We start from the raw sequence: 12,615 nt of genomic DNA on the forward strand, positions 1-12,615 counted from the left end.
AATTGTCAATTAAAAGGTCAAAATTAATTTTGATTCACTTCGGTCCTGCCTTCGAATAAATTATTTATTTTCATTTTTTGCTTCCATATATATTTTGACATTTGAGGTCTTATTTTTTTCAGTTGCATGTTTTTTTTTCAGATTCAGATCTTATTTTTGGGGGTTTCAACACATTTTTTTCAGTTTCAAGACTTTTTTTTTTTTCACTTTCAAATCATTTTTCACTTTCAGATCTTTTTTTTTTCAGTTTCAAGTCTCTTTTTTTCAGTTTCAGACTTTTGACCTGATTGTTACGTGGGGGTGTGGTGTCAACTGAGCGGGGCGTGGAATCATGAGTGAAAGCTGCACAAAAGCGCTTTGGAAACACCCCCCAGTGACAGTGCCTTCAGGGAACGTAGGAATTAAAAGAACTCTTAACTCAATACACCATATTCGTGTGTTTGGCAGCATGTGAATTGATATCAGTGACAAAATTCCACTTCAAAGTCTGTTTTAGACACTACTGTACTGAGCACCAATTACGGTCTTGCAGCAATAGGTTGTGCCAGGTTTGCCGTACAACAGCGACGTTTAACCCGATGTCGATGTCGCATTGTGAACGCATCATATTCTCGCGCTGGCGTCCGACAACCGAATGCACGGGTGAGACATGCTAAATAAGTGTTGCAAAATCATAACAAACAGTAAGGGGCTGCTTTTGTGACAACATATTTTTTGGCGTGATGCATATAAATGGCGGACTTTGTCAAAGCTGAGCTAAGGTTAGCATGAAGTATCGGCCACAAGCAAGCACTGCGTTGTAAACAACTGAGGTAAAGAAAGCCACCTTTTCTTTTTACGCGGTCACCTCCGCCGCACTTCATTTTTTTTTCTGTTCGCCCTTTTGTAGGATTTATGTTAGTGTGCTCCAAGAGACGCTTTTACGGAGAACGACATCCGCTGGTATGGAGAACGACGTCCACTTTTCAAAATAAAGGATCGGGTGTCAATAGGTCACATGGTCTGGAGCTCTATTGAGCTCAAAAAGCTAATATTTACATAAAAAAAAAAAATTAAAAAAATAAGTGGAGGTCTAAAATGAAAAAAATAAGAGGTGTGTCATTTATCAATGCAATAAAATAATTGAATAATCATTTTAATAATCGAGATTTCAATCTTTATCATAGTAATCATAAGTATAATTTTTTACATAATCATCCAGCCCTACCTGGAAGCTATTTGCAGTATTCGTTACTACATCTTTTAACAGTGCACTCAAAACAGTTTGCTCGAGTTAATAGTGAGTGTGAACATTTCCCAAAAACCTATCCATCCATCCATCCATCCATATTCTACCACTTATCGCACCAGCTTTAACAGTGAACCCCAGACTTCTCTCTCCCCAGCCGCCTCATCTAGCTTCTCAGGCGGGATCCCAAGGTGTTCCTAGGCCAGCTGAGAGATATAGTGTCTTCAGTGTGTCCTGGGTTATCCCCATGGCCTCCCGCCGTTGGGACTTGCCCGGAACACCTCTCCAGGGAGGCGTCCAGTTGGCATCGGAGGCAGATGGCTGAGACACCTCAACCATCTCCTCTCGATGCGGAGGAGCAGCGGCTTAACTCTGAGTCCCTCCCTGATAGCCGAGGTCTTGAGGGAGAGCCCAGACACCCTGCGGACCAGACCATGTGACCTATTGACACCCCAAAACAATGCTGCATCATAGTGGCACGTCTGATAGATGATGCACACCTTTCTATAAATATTAGCATTTTTGCTTAATAGCTTCTCGGTCATGTGACCTATTGGCCCCAAATTAGTACTGGCTCATAGTGAAATGTCTGCTCAATGACACACACCTCTTTTTTTTCTCCATTTCAACCTTTCCTTCATTTTAAATTAACTTAATATTGTACATATCAATGTTATTGCTCCATATCACCCCAGAAGAGTGCATTCCCAGTGAAATGTGAATTGGTACTGTGTTATAGTGAAACATATTTTAAACTGTTAATAATAATAATAATAAAAACAAACATCTTTTAAACTGCGTTTGAATTGAATTTTATTTTTGAAAACCGATCCTTTATTTTGAAAAGCGGACGTCGTTCTCCGTGCCAGCAGATGTCGTTCTCCGTGAAAGCGTCTCTTCGAGCACACTAACGTAAATCCTACAAAAGGGCGAACAGAAAAAAATGAAGTGCGGCGGACTTGACCGCGTAAAAAGAAAAGGTGGCAATTTACCTCAGTTGTTTACAACGCAGTGCTTGCTTGTGGCCGATAATTCATGCTAACGTTAGCTCAGCTTTGACAAAGTCCCCCATTTATATGCATCACGCCAAAAAATATGTTGTCACAAAAACAGCCCCTTACTGTTTGTTATGATTTCGCAACACTTATTTAGCATGTCTCACCCGTGCATTTGGTTGTCCTAACGGCAACCGGCCGGACGCCAGCGGGAGAATACGATGCGTTCACAATGTCGACATCGGACATATTAGACGCTTAAACGTCGCTGTTTTACGGCCAACCTGATACAACCTATTGCTGCTAGACCGTAATTGGTGCTCAGTACTGTCTAAAACAGACTTTGAAGTGAAATTTTGTCACTGGCATTAATTCATATGCTGCCAATCACACGAATATGGTGTATATATGTTGAGTTAAGAGTTCTCTTAATTCCTACGTTCCCTGAAGGCACTGTCACTGGGGGGTGTTTCCAAAGCGCTTTTGTGCAGCTGTCACTCATGATTCCACGCCCCGCTCAGTTGACACCACGCCGCCACGTAACATTCGGGTCAAAAGTCTGAAACTGAAAAAAAAAAGTGAAAAACGATTTGAAAGTGAAAAAAAAAGTTTCTAAACTGAAAAAATGTGTTGAAAACCCCCCAAAAGTGTAGTCGCAACTACAATGTCAATCAACTAAGATAAAGAAACGTCTGAAGGTCTGAAGCTCGCCATCATGCCACGACGTGGGTGAACTTCAAAGTAAAAGTGTAGGCTATTTTCTTTGCAGTCAATGTCTTAATGTATTTGGTAAACTTTATTTTGAAGTTAGGCTTAGCGTGTTACGTTGAGTATGTTACAGCTTCCTTGAAATGTCAGAACGGTATCGACTATCAATATGCACCGTGTTTTTACAACCCCCCCAACTAATTCGCGGATCTGGGGTGATCTGAACCGTGGGGCCTGATCCGATGGTGATCTGTTGCACCACTAAAAAAAATAAATCTTTTTTTTTGTGTTTTAACATGGATGAGAACTCATTGAATCTTATACACACATTAGGCATGTCAAAATCAATCAATATTTTAATAGTTAAAAAAAATAAAAAGGTTCAGTAACAGCCCCTACAAATTTAAAAAAAAGTCCCGGTTGTACACTTAGATCTACAAAAAGTTGGAAGCATATTAAACAGCCCAAGACCTAAAAAAAAAAATGTCTCCATTGAAACCCCTATATAGTCCTTTATATAATCCATTATCTTCTAAAATGGTCATATCTTGCTGTGCGGTAGCTTGTACTAGGAGACACAGGTGTAAACCAAACCTTTTTAATCACAAAACTGATGATGTAGCTAGAAGACGGATGGATAGCAAGTAAAAGAACTGGTATGCCTTAAATTATTCATGGATTTGCAGCAATTTTTTTATGGGGTTTAATGTGTTTCAAATCACATTAACGAGCCAAATAATACCAACTCCAACACCACGTACATAGACTATTAGTTCCATATGAGTTCAATATAGGATGGAATGTGTAAAAAATAGGGAAAATCTAAAACGCTTAATGTAAAAAAGCTTAATATGGCTTAATGTTAGAAAAGTACCTGCAATCGCCACCAAAATTCACATTCACATCTGGACTTGTGTCCACTCTGAAAATCCATCCATCCATCCATCCATCCATCTTCTTCCGCTTATCCGGGGTCGGGTCGCGGGGGCAGCAGCTTCAGGAGGGAAACCCAGACTTCCCTCTCCCCAGCCACTTCAACCAGCTCCTCCGGTGGGATCCCAAGGTGTTCCCAGGCCAGCCGAGAGACATAGTCTCTCCAGCGTGTCCTGGGTTGTCCCCGGGGCCTCCCACCGGTGGGACATGCCCGGAACACCTCCCCAGGGAGGCGTCCAGGAGGCATCTGAACCAGATGCCCGAGCCACCTCAGCTGGCTCCTCTCAACGCGGAGGAGCAGCGGCTCGACTCTGAGTCCCTCCCGGATGACCGAGCTTCTCACCCTATCTCTAAGGGAGAGCCCGGAAACCCTGCGGAGGAAACTCATTTCGGCCGCTTGTATCCGGGATCTCGTTCTTTCGGTCACGACCCACAGCTCGTGACCATAGGTGAGGGTCGGAACGTAGATCGACCGGTAAATCGAGAGCCTTGCCTTTTGGCTCAGCTCTTTCTTCACCACGACAGACCGATACAGAGTCCGCATCACTGCAGACGCTGCACCGATCCGCCTGTCGATCTCCCGCTCCATCCTACCCTCACTCGTGAACAAGACCCCAAGATACTTGAACTCCTCCACTTGGGGCAGGATCTCATCCCCGACCCGAAGACGACACTCCACCCTTTTCCGACTGAGGACCATGGTCTCGGATTTGGAGGTGCTGATCCTCATCCCAACCGCTTCACACTCGGCTGCGAACCGCTCCAGTGAGAGTTGGAGGCCCCGGCCTGATGAAGCCAACAGCACCACATCATCTGCAAAGAGCAGAGATGCAATGCTGAGGCCACCAAACCGGAACCCCTCAACGCCTCGGCTGCGCCTAGAAATTCTGTCCATAAAAGTTATGAACAGAATCGGAGACAAAGGGCAACCTTGGCGGATTCCAACCCTCACCGGAAATGAATCCGACTTACTGCCGGCAATGCGGACCAAACTCTGGCAACGGTCGTACAGGGACCGAACAGCCCATATCAGGGGGGCCGGTACCCCGTACTCCCGAAGCACCCCCCACAGGACTCCCCGAGGGACACGGTCGAACGCCTTCTCCAAATCCCAAAACACATGTGGACTGGTTGAGCGAACTCCCACGCCCCCTCAAGGATCCTGCTGAGGGTGTAGAGCTGGTCCACTGTTCCACAGCCAGGACGAAAACCACACTGCTCCTCCTGAATCCGAGATTCGACCTCCCGATGGACCCTCCTCTCCAGCACCCCTGAATAGACCTTACCAGGGAGGCTGAGGAGTGTGATCCCTCTGTAGTTGGAGCACACCCTCCGGTCCCCCTTCTTAAAAAGGGGGACCACCACCCCGGTCTGCCAATCCAGAGGCACTGTCCCCGATGTCCACGCGATGTTGTAGAGGTTTGTCAACCACGACAGCCCCACAACATCCAGAGTCTTTAGGAACTCCGGGCGGATCTCATCCACCCCCGGTGCCCTGCCACCGAGGAGCTTTCCAACCACCTCAGTGACTTCGACCCCAGAGACAGGAGAGCCCACCTCAGAGTCCCCAGACTCTGCTTCCTCAAAGGAAGACGTGTCGGTGGAATTGAGGAGGTCTTCGAAGTATTCCCCCCACCGCTTCACGACGTCCCGAGTCGAGGTCAGCAGCACCCCATCTCCACTATACACAGTGTTAATGGTGCACTGCTTTCCTCTCCTGAGACGCCGGATGGTGGACCAGAATTTCCTCGAAGCCGTCCGAAAGTCGCTTTCCATGGCCTCACCAAACTCCTCCCATGTCCGAGTTTTTGCCTCAGCAACCGCCGAAGCCGCGTTCCGCTTGGCCACTCTGAAAATGTCAACTCAATTGCCACCAACATTCGCCAAGTTTTACCTTTAGGCATCTTGTTCCCCTGGTGTGAGCGTAGCATCTCATCCCAGAGGCCCAGCCAGCGACAAAAAAACTAGTTTGCACCGAGGCTTTTTAAGCTTTTAAATCAGCTTCAGTGTTAAGGGATACAGTGTTGACTCCATGAGATAGGTCATGCGTCCGCTGTGAATTCCGGCAAAGTCAGCAATATTATTAAATCAGTGAACACAAGCGATAGAGGTAATTAAGAAACAATCACATTTTTTGGGACCTAAATATGTGCGAAAACTCACCAAACTTTGCTCACTCTTCGGGCCCGGCGTAAAAATTTTGCAGTTGTCATAACAACATGGCTCTAGCGTGGAAAAATATAAACCAATCCCGGTACATTTGACCAAGGGCTATAAAAATGGGCAGGCATGTGTAGCAGTATGTGTAGCACCCCAAGACACAAAAAAGTCAGGGGTAGCCATATCGTAAAATGTACAGAAAGTGCGCTATGAATTTGTGAATGTCCAATTTTGGCCCATTTTTCGCTCTAGTTGTTTTTTTTGTTGTTGTTTTTTTTTTCTGTTTGTTTTTAAGGACCTAATCCTGATGTTGTTGGGTACTTATAGTCAGTTTTATGTAGATTTTGTTTTAGTACTATATTCTGGGGATCAATTATTGTAGTGACCATACATTTAATGCCATCACTGCAGCCACCTTCAATCATTCTATTTTGATAACACCTTCTTTTTCGCCTTTTGTCTTATTCTGTTTTGTCAGGGGTCAACTATGTGTACCAATTCTGTGTGGGAGCGGCTAAAGGTGTGCTGAGTCCATTTGTTCTACAGGAGATCACCATGCAGGCTCTTCAGAGGCTGAATCCTGCACATATTCATGCCCACCTCCGAACACCTGCCATCCACCAGCTTGTTCAGCGCTGCCAACAGTCCTACCTGCAGGTATGAAACATTCATAGCAAAATTCCTATCTTCAGGAGTTGCTCAGTTTGGCTAAATATATTTACCATATCAGTATAGAAATCATATAGTATGTATAGACTCAGTATTGAAATACACTTAAATAATTGGCCACTTGTATTGTTGAGGTTCAATCACCTGACTTCTATGACAAAGTAAATGTAAGACTTTATGTGATAAAATGCCATTGGTTGTTTCTATACCACAGCGATTCCCATCCAGGGTCCTGTACAGGGCTGTCACTATTGAATATTTTTAGAATCGATTATTTTATTGATTATTCATATGTATGCTGAATGATGGTATGATGAAATTGGTTTTCCGTTAATGAGTATTACAAAACCATCCATCCATCCATCCATTTTCTTGACCGCTTATTCCTCACAAGGGGGGGGGTGCTGGCGCCGAACTCAGCTGGCTCTGGGCAGGAGGCAGGGGACACCCTGGACTGGTTACCAGCCAATCACAGGGCAAACAGAGACGAACAACCACCCAAGCACACCTAGGGACAATTCGGAGCGCCCAATCAACTTGCCATGCATGTCTTTGGAATGTGGGAGGAGACCGGAGCACCCAGAGAAGACCACGCGGGCACGGGGAGAACATGCAAACTCCACCCTGGAAGGCCGGAGCCTGGACTCGAACCAGAGTCCTCAGAACTGGGAGGCGGACGTGCTAACCACTCGACCACCGTGCCGTCCCGTTTCTTAATTAGTTTATTATTATTATTATTATTATTATTATTATTATTATTATTATTATTATTATTATTATTATTATTATTATTATTAATTTTGGTATTTTAGCTGTGATTGGCTGGCAACCAGTCCAGGGTGTACCCCGCCTACTGCCCAAAGCCAGCTGAGATAGGCGCCAGGACCCCCCATGACCCTTATAAGGAATAAGCGGTCAAGAAAATGGATGGATGGTATTTTTAGAATTAGTAAACAAACAAACAATTAAGAAATATCAAATCAGAGGGAATTACGTTGCTACTCACAAACTTGGATGGCTCCCTCTGGGAAATTTACATTTCTTTTTAAAGTCTGTTAGGGTCTAAGCAGCAACCGTTTTCTTTCTCTTTCTGAACAATTGGCCCTTAACAAACCACGCTCAAACACACCACCAAATGGCCAAAGTCCATCAAGCTTGTATCCGCTTCATTGAAATTCATTGTAAAAATCGAGCAGCAAAACTTTTGTCAGCTTCAATAAAACTATACCCAAAAAAGTTCCAGTCAGCTATGGGCCTCCAACAAGCAACAGAGTGAAGTGATGTGCCCATAGATTGTTTAAATCGGACATGAGGAAGCCCAAGAGGTTGTCAGGTGGAGTCATGAAAAAGTAAATAGGCTATGTAACATCAAAATTTGACAGGTCCCCGCCCCCCAACCAATCAGAAGCCGTTATTTTGAATTAAGCCCCGCCCCCTTACCCCCCCTCAACCAATCACGAAGTCCCCCCCCCCGCTCCCAACCAATCAGACACCGTTATTTTGAATTAATCCCCGCCCCCTCAACCAATCACGAAGTTCCCCCCGCCCCCCAACCAATCAGAAGCCGTTATTTTGAATTAATCCCCGCCCCCCTTTCCCCTCCCTCCCCCTATTCCCCGCCCCCCTCTCCCCACCCTCCCCCGCCTCCTATGCATAACCACACCCCCTCAACCAATCACGATGTCCGAATTCGAACGTGGTCCCTCCCTATTATAATGTACGGATGACAGGTATCTGCCCCCTAAAGTGTACGGTTACCGCGTGTTTCCGATAGATAAGGCTATGTTTACTGCGGTTATGGCCAAACTCGGCACGAACCGAAAGTGTGGTTAGTATTTGTTGTGAAAAGAGGAAGCAAGCGCTATAACTTTTCGTTAATCTTGGCAGCTCCCCCCTCCACGAACCGAAAGTGTGGTTAGTCGCTATTGTCTTGTCAAAAACTTTTCGTCAAACTGACAGCTCCCCCCTCCACTAATCAAAAGTGTGGTTAGTCGCCATTGTCTTGTCAAAAACTTTTCGTCAAACTGACAGCTCTCCCTCCACTAATCAAAAGTGTGGTTAGTCGCCATTGGAAAAACAGTTGGTGAGTTTATTGAAAAAAAGAGGATTTATGCAACGTTTGTGTGAGGGGTTGTTTCGGAGCGGACAGAGATAGGAAAAACATGCCCCCAGAAGCGAAAGTGTAGCACGAGGATTATTGTCTTTTTGCAAAAGGAAAGGAGTTAGAGGGGGGTGTTGTGGAGAAAAACACAGGAAACGCGCCCCTGCAAGACTCCGCATGTGAAAAAGTGAGAGGCTCTCTTATTCGAGCGAAAGTGTTGTGAATATTAAAAATGTGATCCATTCGCTTCATGTTTTTAAAAATAAATAAAAGAAACTTACCGGTTTGCGGATTTGAAGGCGATCCTTGTCTCCTCTGTGTGGGTTTGGCATCTTTTTAAAAATAAAGGACGTGGTAGCGGGGTTTTGCATTAAAAATGTGATACATTTGATTCATGTTTTCAAAATTGAACAAGAAAAAAGAGACTTACCGTTGTTTTGCGGATCTGAAGCCGAATCTCGCCTCTTTTGGGTTTTGGTATCTTTTTAAAAAATAAAGATCGTGGTAGCGATTTGGACTGACAGACGTGGAAGGTAGGTAATAGAATGCGATAAGTTTGTTTGTATTTTTAATTTTAAAGAGCGCGAGGTGTGAAATTAATCGGTTGATGTTTTGTGCATTGTATTTGATAGCAATGCAATAAAGAAATTTTGGCAGGATGTACACAATAAAGTTAGTCTAATTTTGTCTACAAAAGTAAATTAGGATATTAAAATGTTGATAATGAATGTAAAACTTAAAACTTTTATTCAGATGTATTCAATTTGTAAATTATACATTTTGGATTATGGAACAATGCAAGGCATTAGAGAGTAGGGTTGCTCGGTTATAAAGAAAATATTAATTTGATTAATTTGGTAATAATTGAAATTATGATTAGGACAATCTTTTGTTTTTGTAAGACAAATACATTTTTTGAAGCACTATAATTAAGTTACATTTGAACCAAATAAGATTTATTAAATTAGTCATTTAAAAATAATACAATTGTAAATATATACATGTAAACAACTCAAAACCAGTATTAATAATCTTTTATTTTTGTTTAGGATTATGACGATTTTGTAATTATGGAGTACCATTATTGAAATTGTAATTGAATTTTGATTAACTACGCAGCCTTAGCGGAGCGAGAGAGAGAGAGAGAGATTCTCTTATTTTCTTAAAACCGGATGAATATGTTATCATACATAAGCCAGTAATTTACTGAGAATATTGGTAATGGTTAGCTTTTAAATATTAAGTGGGGTTAATTTAAAATTTTTGGGGACTGCATTTAGCATTTGTGCTAAATCTGCTGCAGCCATCTTTTTAATGTTACTGAACATTGTCCTTATAATAAACTAAACTCAACTCATTTACGTTTCGGTAACAAATGACATGGTTTATTTTTTATATGGTTTCTATTACAAGAGGACGGATGCTAGAATTTGTACATTTTGTATATACGTGATGTTTACAGGCATGCTTAGACGTGTATGTTTTTATTATTTTATGTTTATGATGTGTATAAGGGTGCGTTGTTTGGAGAGGCTGGGGAAAAATTGTGTACCGTTTTTTTTTTGTGTGTGTGTTTAAAAAAATAAAATAATTGTACTAGTTTAAAAAAAAACTGATTTCTGGAGAGAATCTGTAATCACAAACTCAAGTAGGAAGCAGGAACTGCATGTGGGTGTAGACTGGACATTAACGTAGGGTTGGTCAGACGTCTGACAGCGTGTTTTTGTTGTTGTTGTTGTTGTTGTTGTTTTTTTTCCCCATTAGGGTAGTAAAACAGACTGTTATATCTGATGCTTTAGTCTGAAGTATACTTTGTATTATCACACAAACGATTCTATACCTTCTTTTTAAAACTAAGAGAATTTTAAGTATGAAACTTTGAGTTTCTTGATATGTTAAAAGATTTATACTCTACTTAACCCTTAATCTTTAATCTTAAAGCTGCAACAATTAGTCTCTTACAGAGGGTATTCCTGCAAGCCCTTGGCTAATAGTTTTTTTTTTTTTAGAAAGGATCCACGGTTTGAATTTATGATGTCAATGAAGCACTTATGTACATGAAGAAGGGTGTGTACAGTTTTATTTTTGGGGCTGGAGCAATTCAAAATGGAATTTTCCACATTTTGCAGATTTAAAGACACACATATGTTATCCTTAATTATCCTACAAGGCTAAATTAATCTTTGTTTTTGTTGCTGTTCAATCTTTGTTGTTTTATTACTGCTATAGCCTTTGTTTTACAGCTTGCTACTTTTTGCTACGACATATAGGATGGCCTTTACGATATTTATACCCTATTTATAAAACAGGCCAATACTTACATTTATTAGGGCCCGAGCAGCGACCGCTGCGAGGTCCCTATTGTTTTTGCAAAAGTTATTATTATTATTATTATTATTAGGGCCCGAGCAGCGACCGCTGCGAGGTCCCTATTGTTTTTGTAAAAATTATTATTAAGGCCCGAGCAGCGACCGCTGCGAGGTCAGCTATTGTTTTTGTAAAAATTATTATTATTATTAGGGCCCGAGCAGCGGCGGCGGCGGTGCCGCTGCGAGGCCCTATTGTTTTTGTAGGAATTCTTCTTATTAGGGCCCGAGCAGCGGCGGCGGCGGTGCCGCTGCGAGGCCCTATTGTTTTTGTAGGAATTCTTATTATTATTAGGGCCCGAGCAGCGGCGGCGGCGGTGCCGCTGCGAGGCCCTATTGTTTTTGTAGGAATTCTTCTTATTATTATTCTTCTTCTTCTCCGCAAACAATCGCATTTTTGAGACGCTAAACGTGAACGAAAACTCACCAAACTTTATACGCACATCAGGCCTGGCGAAAAATTTGATATTTTAAAGTCGCCATACATGATAACAGAAAAATGGCTCTGTAGCGCCACCTACATAGGTTTAACGGATCCCTGTCCCGCTACGATTGTCCTACGGCTACGAAAATTGTGTGGCACCTGTTGCACATCCAGATGAACAAAAACCTCTTTGATAGTTGTACCCTAAAATAGACAGGAAGTGAGGTATGATCATTTGAATGTCCAATTTTGGCCCATTTTTGCACATTTACAGGGGTCATACTTTTGCCCACTTCTCCTACACGGTTAACCCAATTGAGTTCAAACTTGTGTGCAAGTGGATGTTGAATGAATGATGAAAGTTGTGTCATACAATTCGCGTGGACTGCCTACTGGACAAGGGGCTGCTGACAAAGCACGTCGTATTGTTATTGACACACTCTTTGAGAGTTTTGATATTCTATGTATACAAGAGACTATGCTATCTGTACAAGATCTGGACAAACTCAACACTGTGCACAGTGACTTCTATGGGGCAGGGGAGTCCACAACTGATTTGGGTTTGGGTATTGTGCGTGGCAGAATACCTGGTGGGATAGCCATTTTTTGGCATAAGAAACTAGACCCATTAATTTCTGTAATTCGGCTTGAGGTTGACTGGGCCATTGCAGTTAAAGTTACACATTGTAGCGATAATTGGGTCGTCTTTTGGACGAATTAATAATCTGGACGTTACAGAGGTAAATTGTATTTACCTCGATAACCTCTGGGGCACCACGTTGATTTTGCTTTGGGTTAACAGGAGCAAACAACGACCAAAATCCTTCTTTCATCAGTCATTGATAATCTAAAGTCGCCACACTCGATATTCAGTGGTTCGTTGTACTAACAAAAGAATAATAATCCACTCGGAAACACAGATGACTTAGGCGGAATACAGTTCATAAAACATGCATTTATTCACGATTGCTACACTACAGAATCAAAATACTGCCTATCTAACTATTCTACCGTCAGAAGAAAAGAAACAA

General features: G+C 42.6%; 1 protein-coding gene across 6 annotated transcripts in view; it reads left to right on the top strand.

Moving 5' to 3' along the window:
• Positions 1 to 12,615, top strand: part of zswim8 (zinc finger, SWIM-type containing 8) — a 1,066,004-nt gene that overhangs the window by 984,198 nt on the left and 69,191 nt on the right. For all 6 annotated transcript variants that reach the window (XR_013278281.1, XM_077494401.1, XM_077494403.1 and 3 more), the window contains one exon: positions 6,503 to 6,681. Coding sequence is in view for 5 of the 6 variants with exons in the window: in XM_077494401.1 (XP_077350527.1) it covers positions 6,503 to 6,681 (179 nt within the window). In the remaining variant the exon portion in view is untranslated. The remainder of the gene's footprint in view (positions 1 to 6,502; positions 6,682 to 12,615) is intronic.

This window comes from Festucalex cinctus, chromosome 14 (genome assembly GCF_051991245.1).
Source record: "Festucalex cinctus isolate MCC-2025b chromosome 14, RoL_Fcin_1.0, whole genome shotgun sequence".
In the NCBI taxonomy this organism is placed as follows: Eukaryota; Metazoa; Chordata; class Actinopteri; order Syngnathiformes; family Syngnathidae; genus Festucalex; species Festucalex cinctus.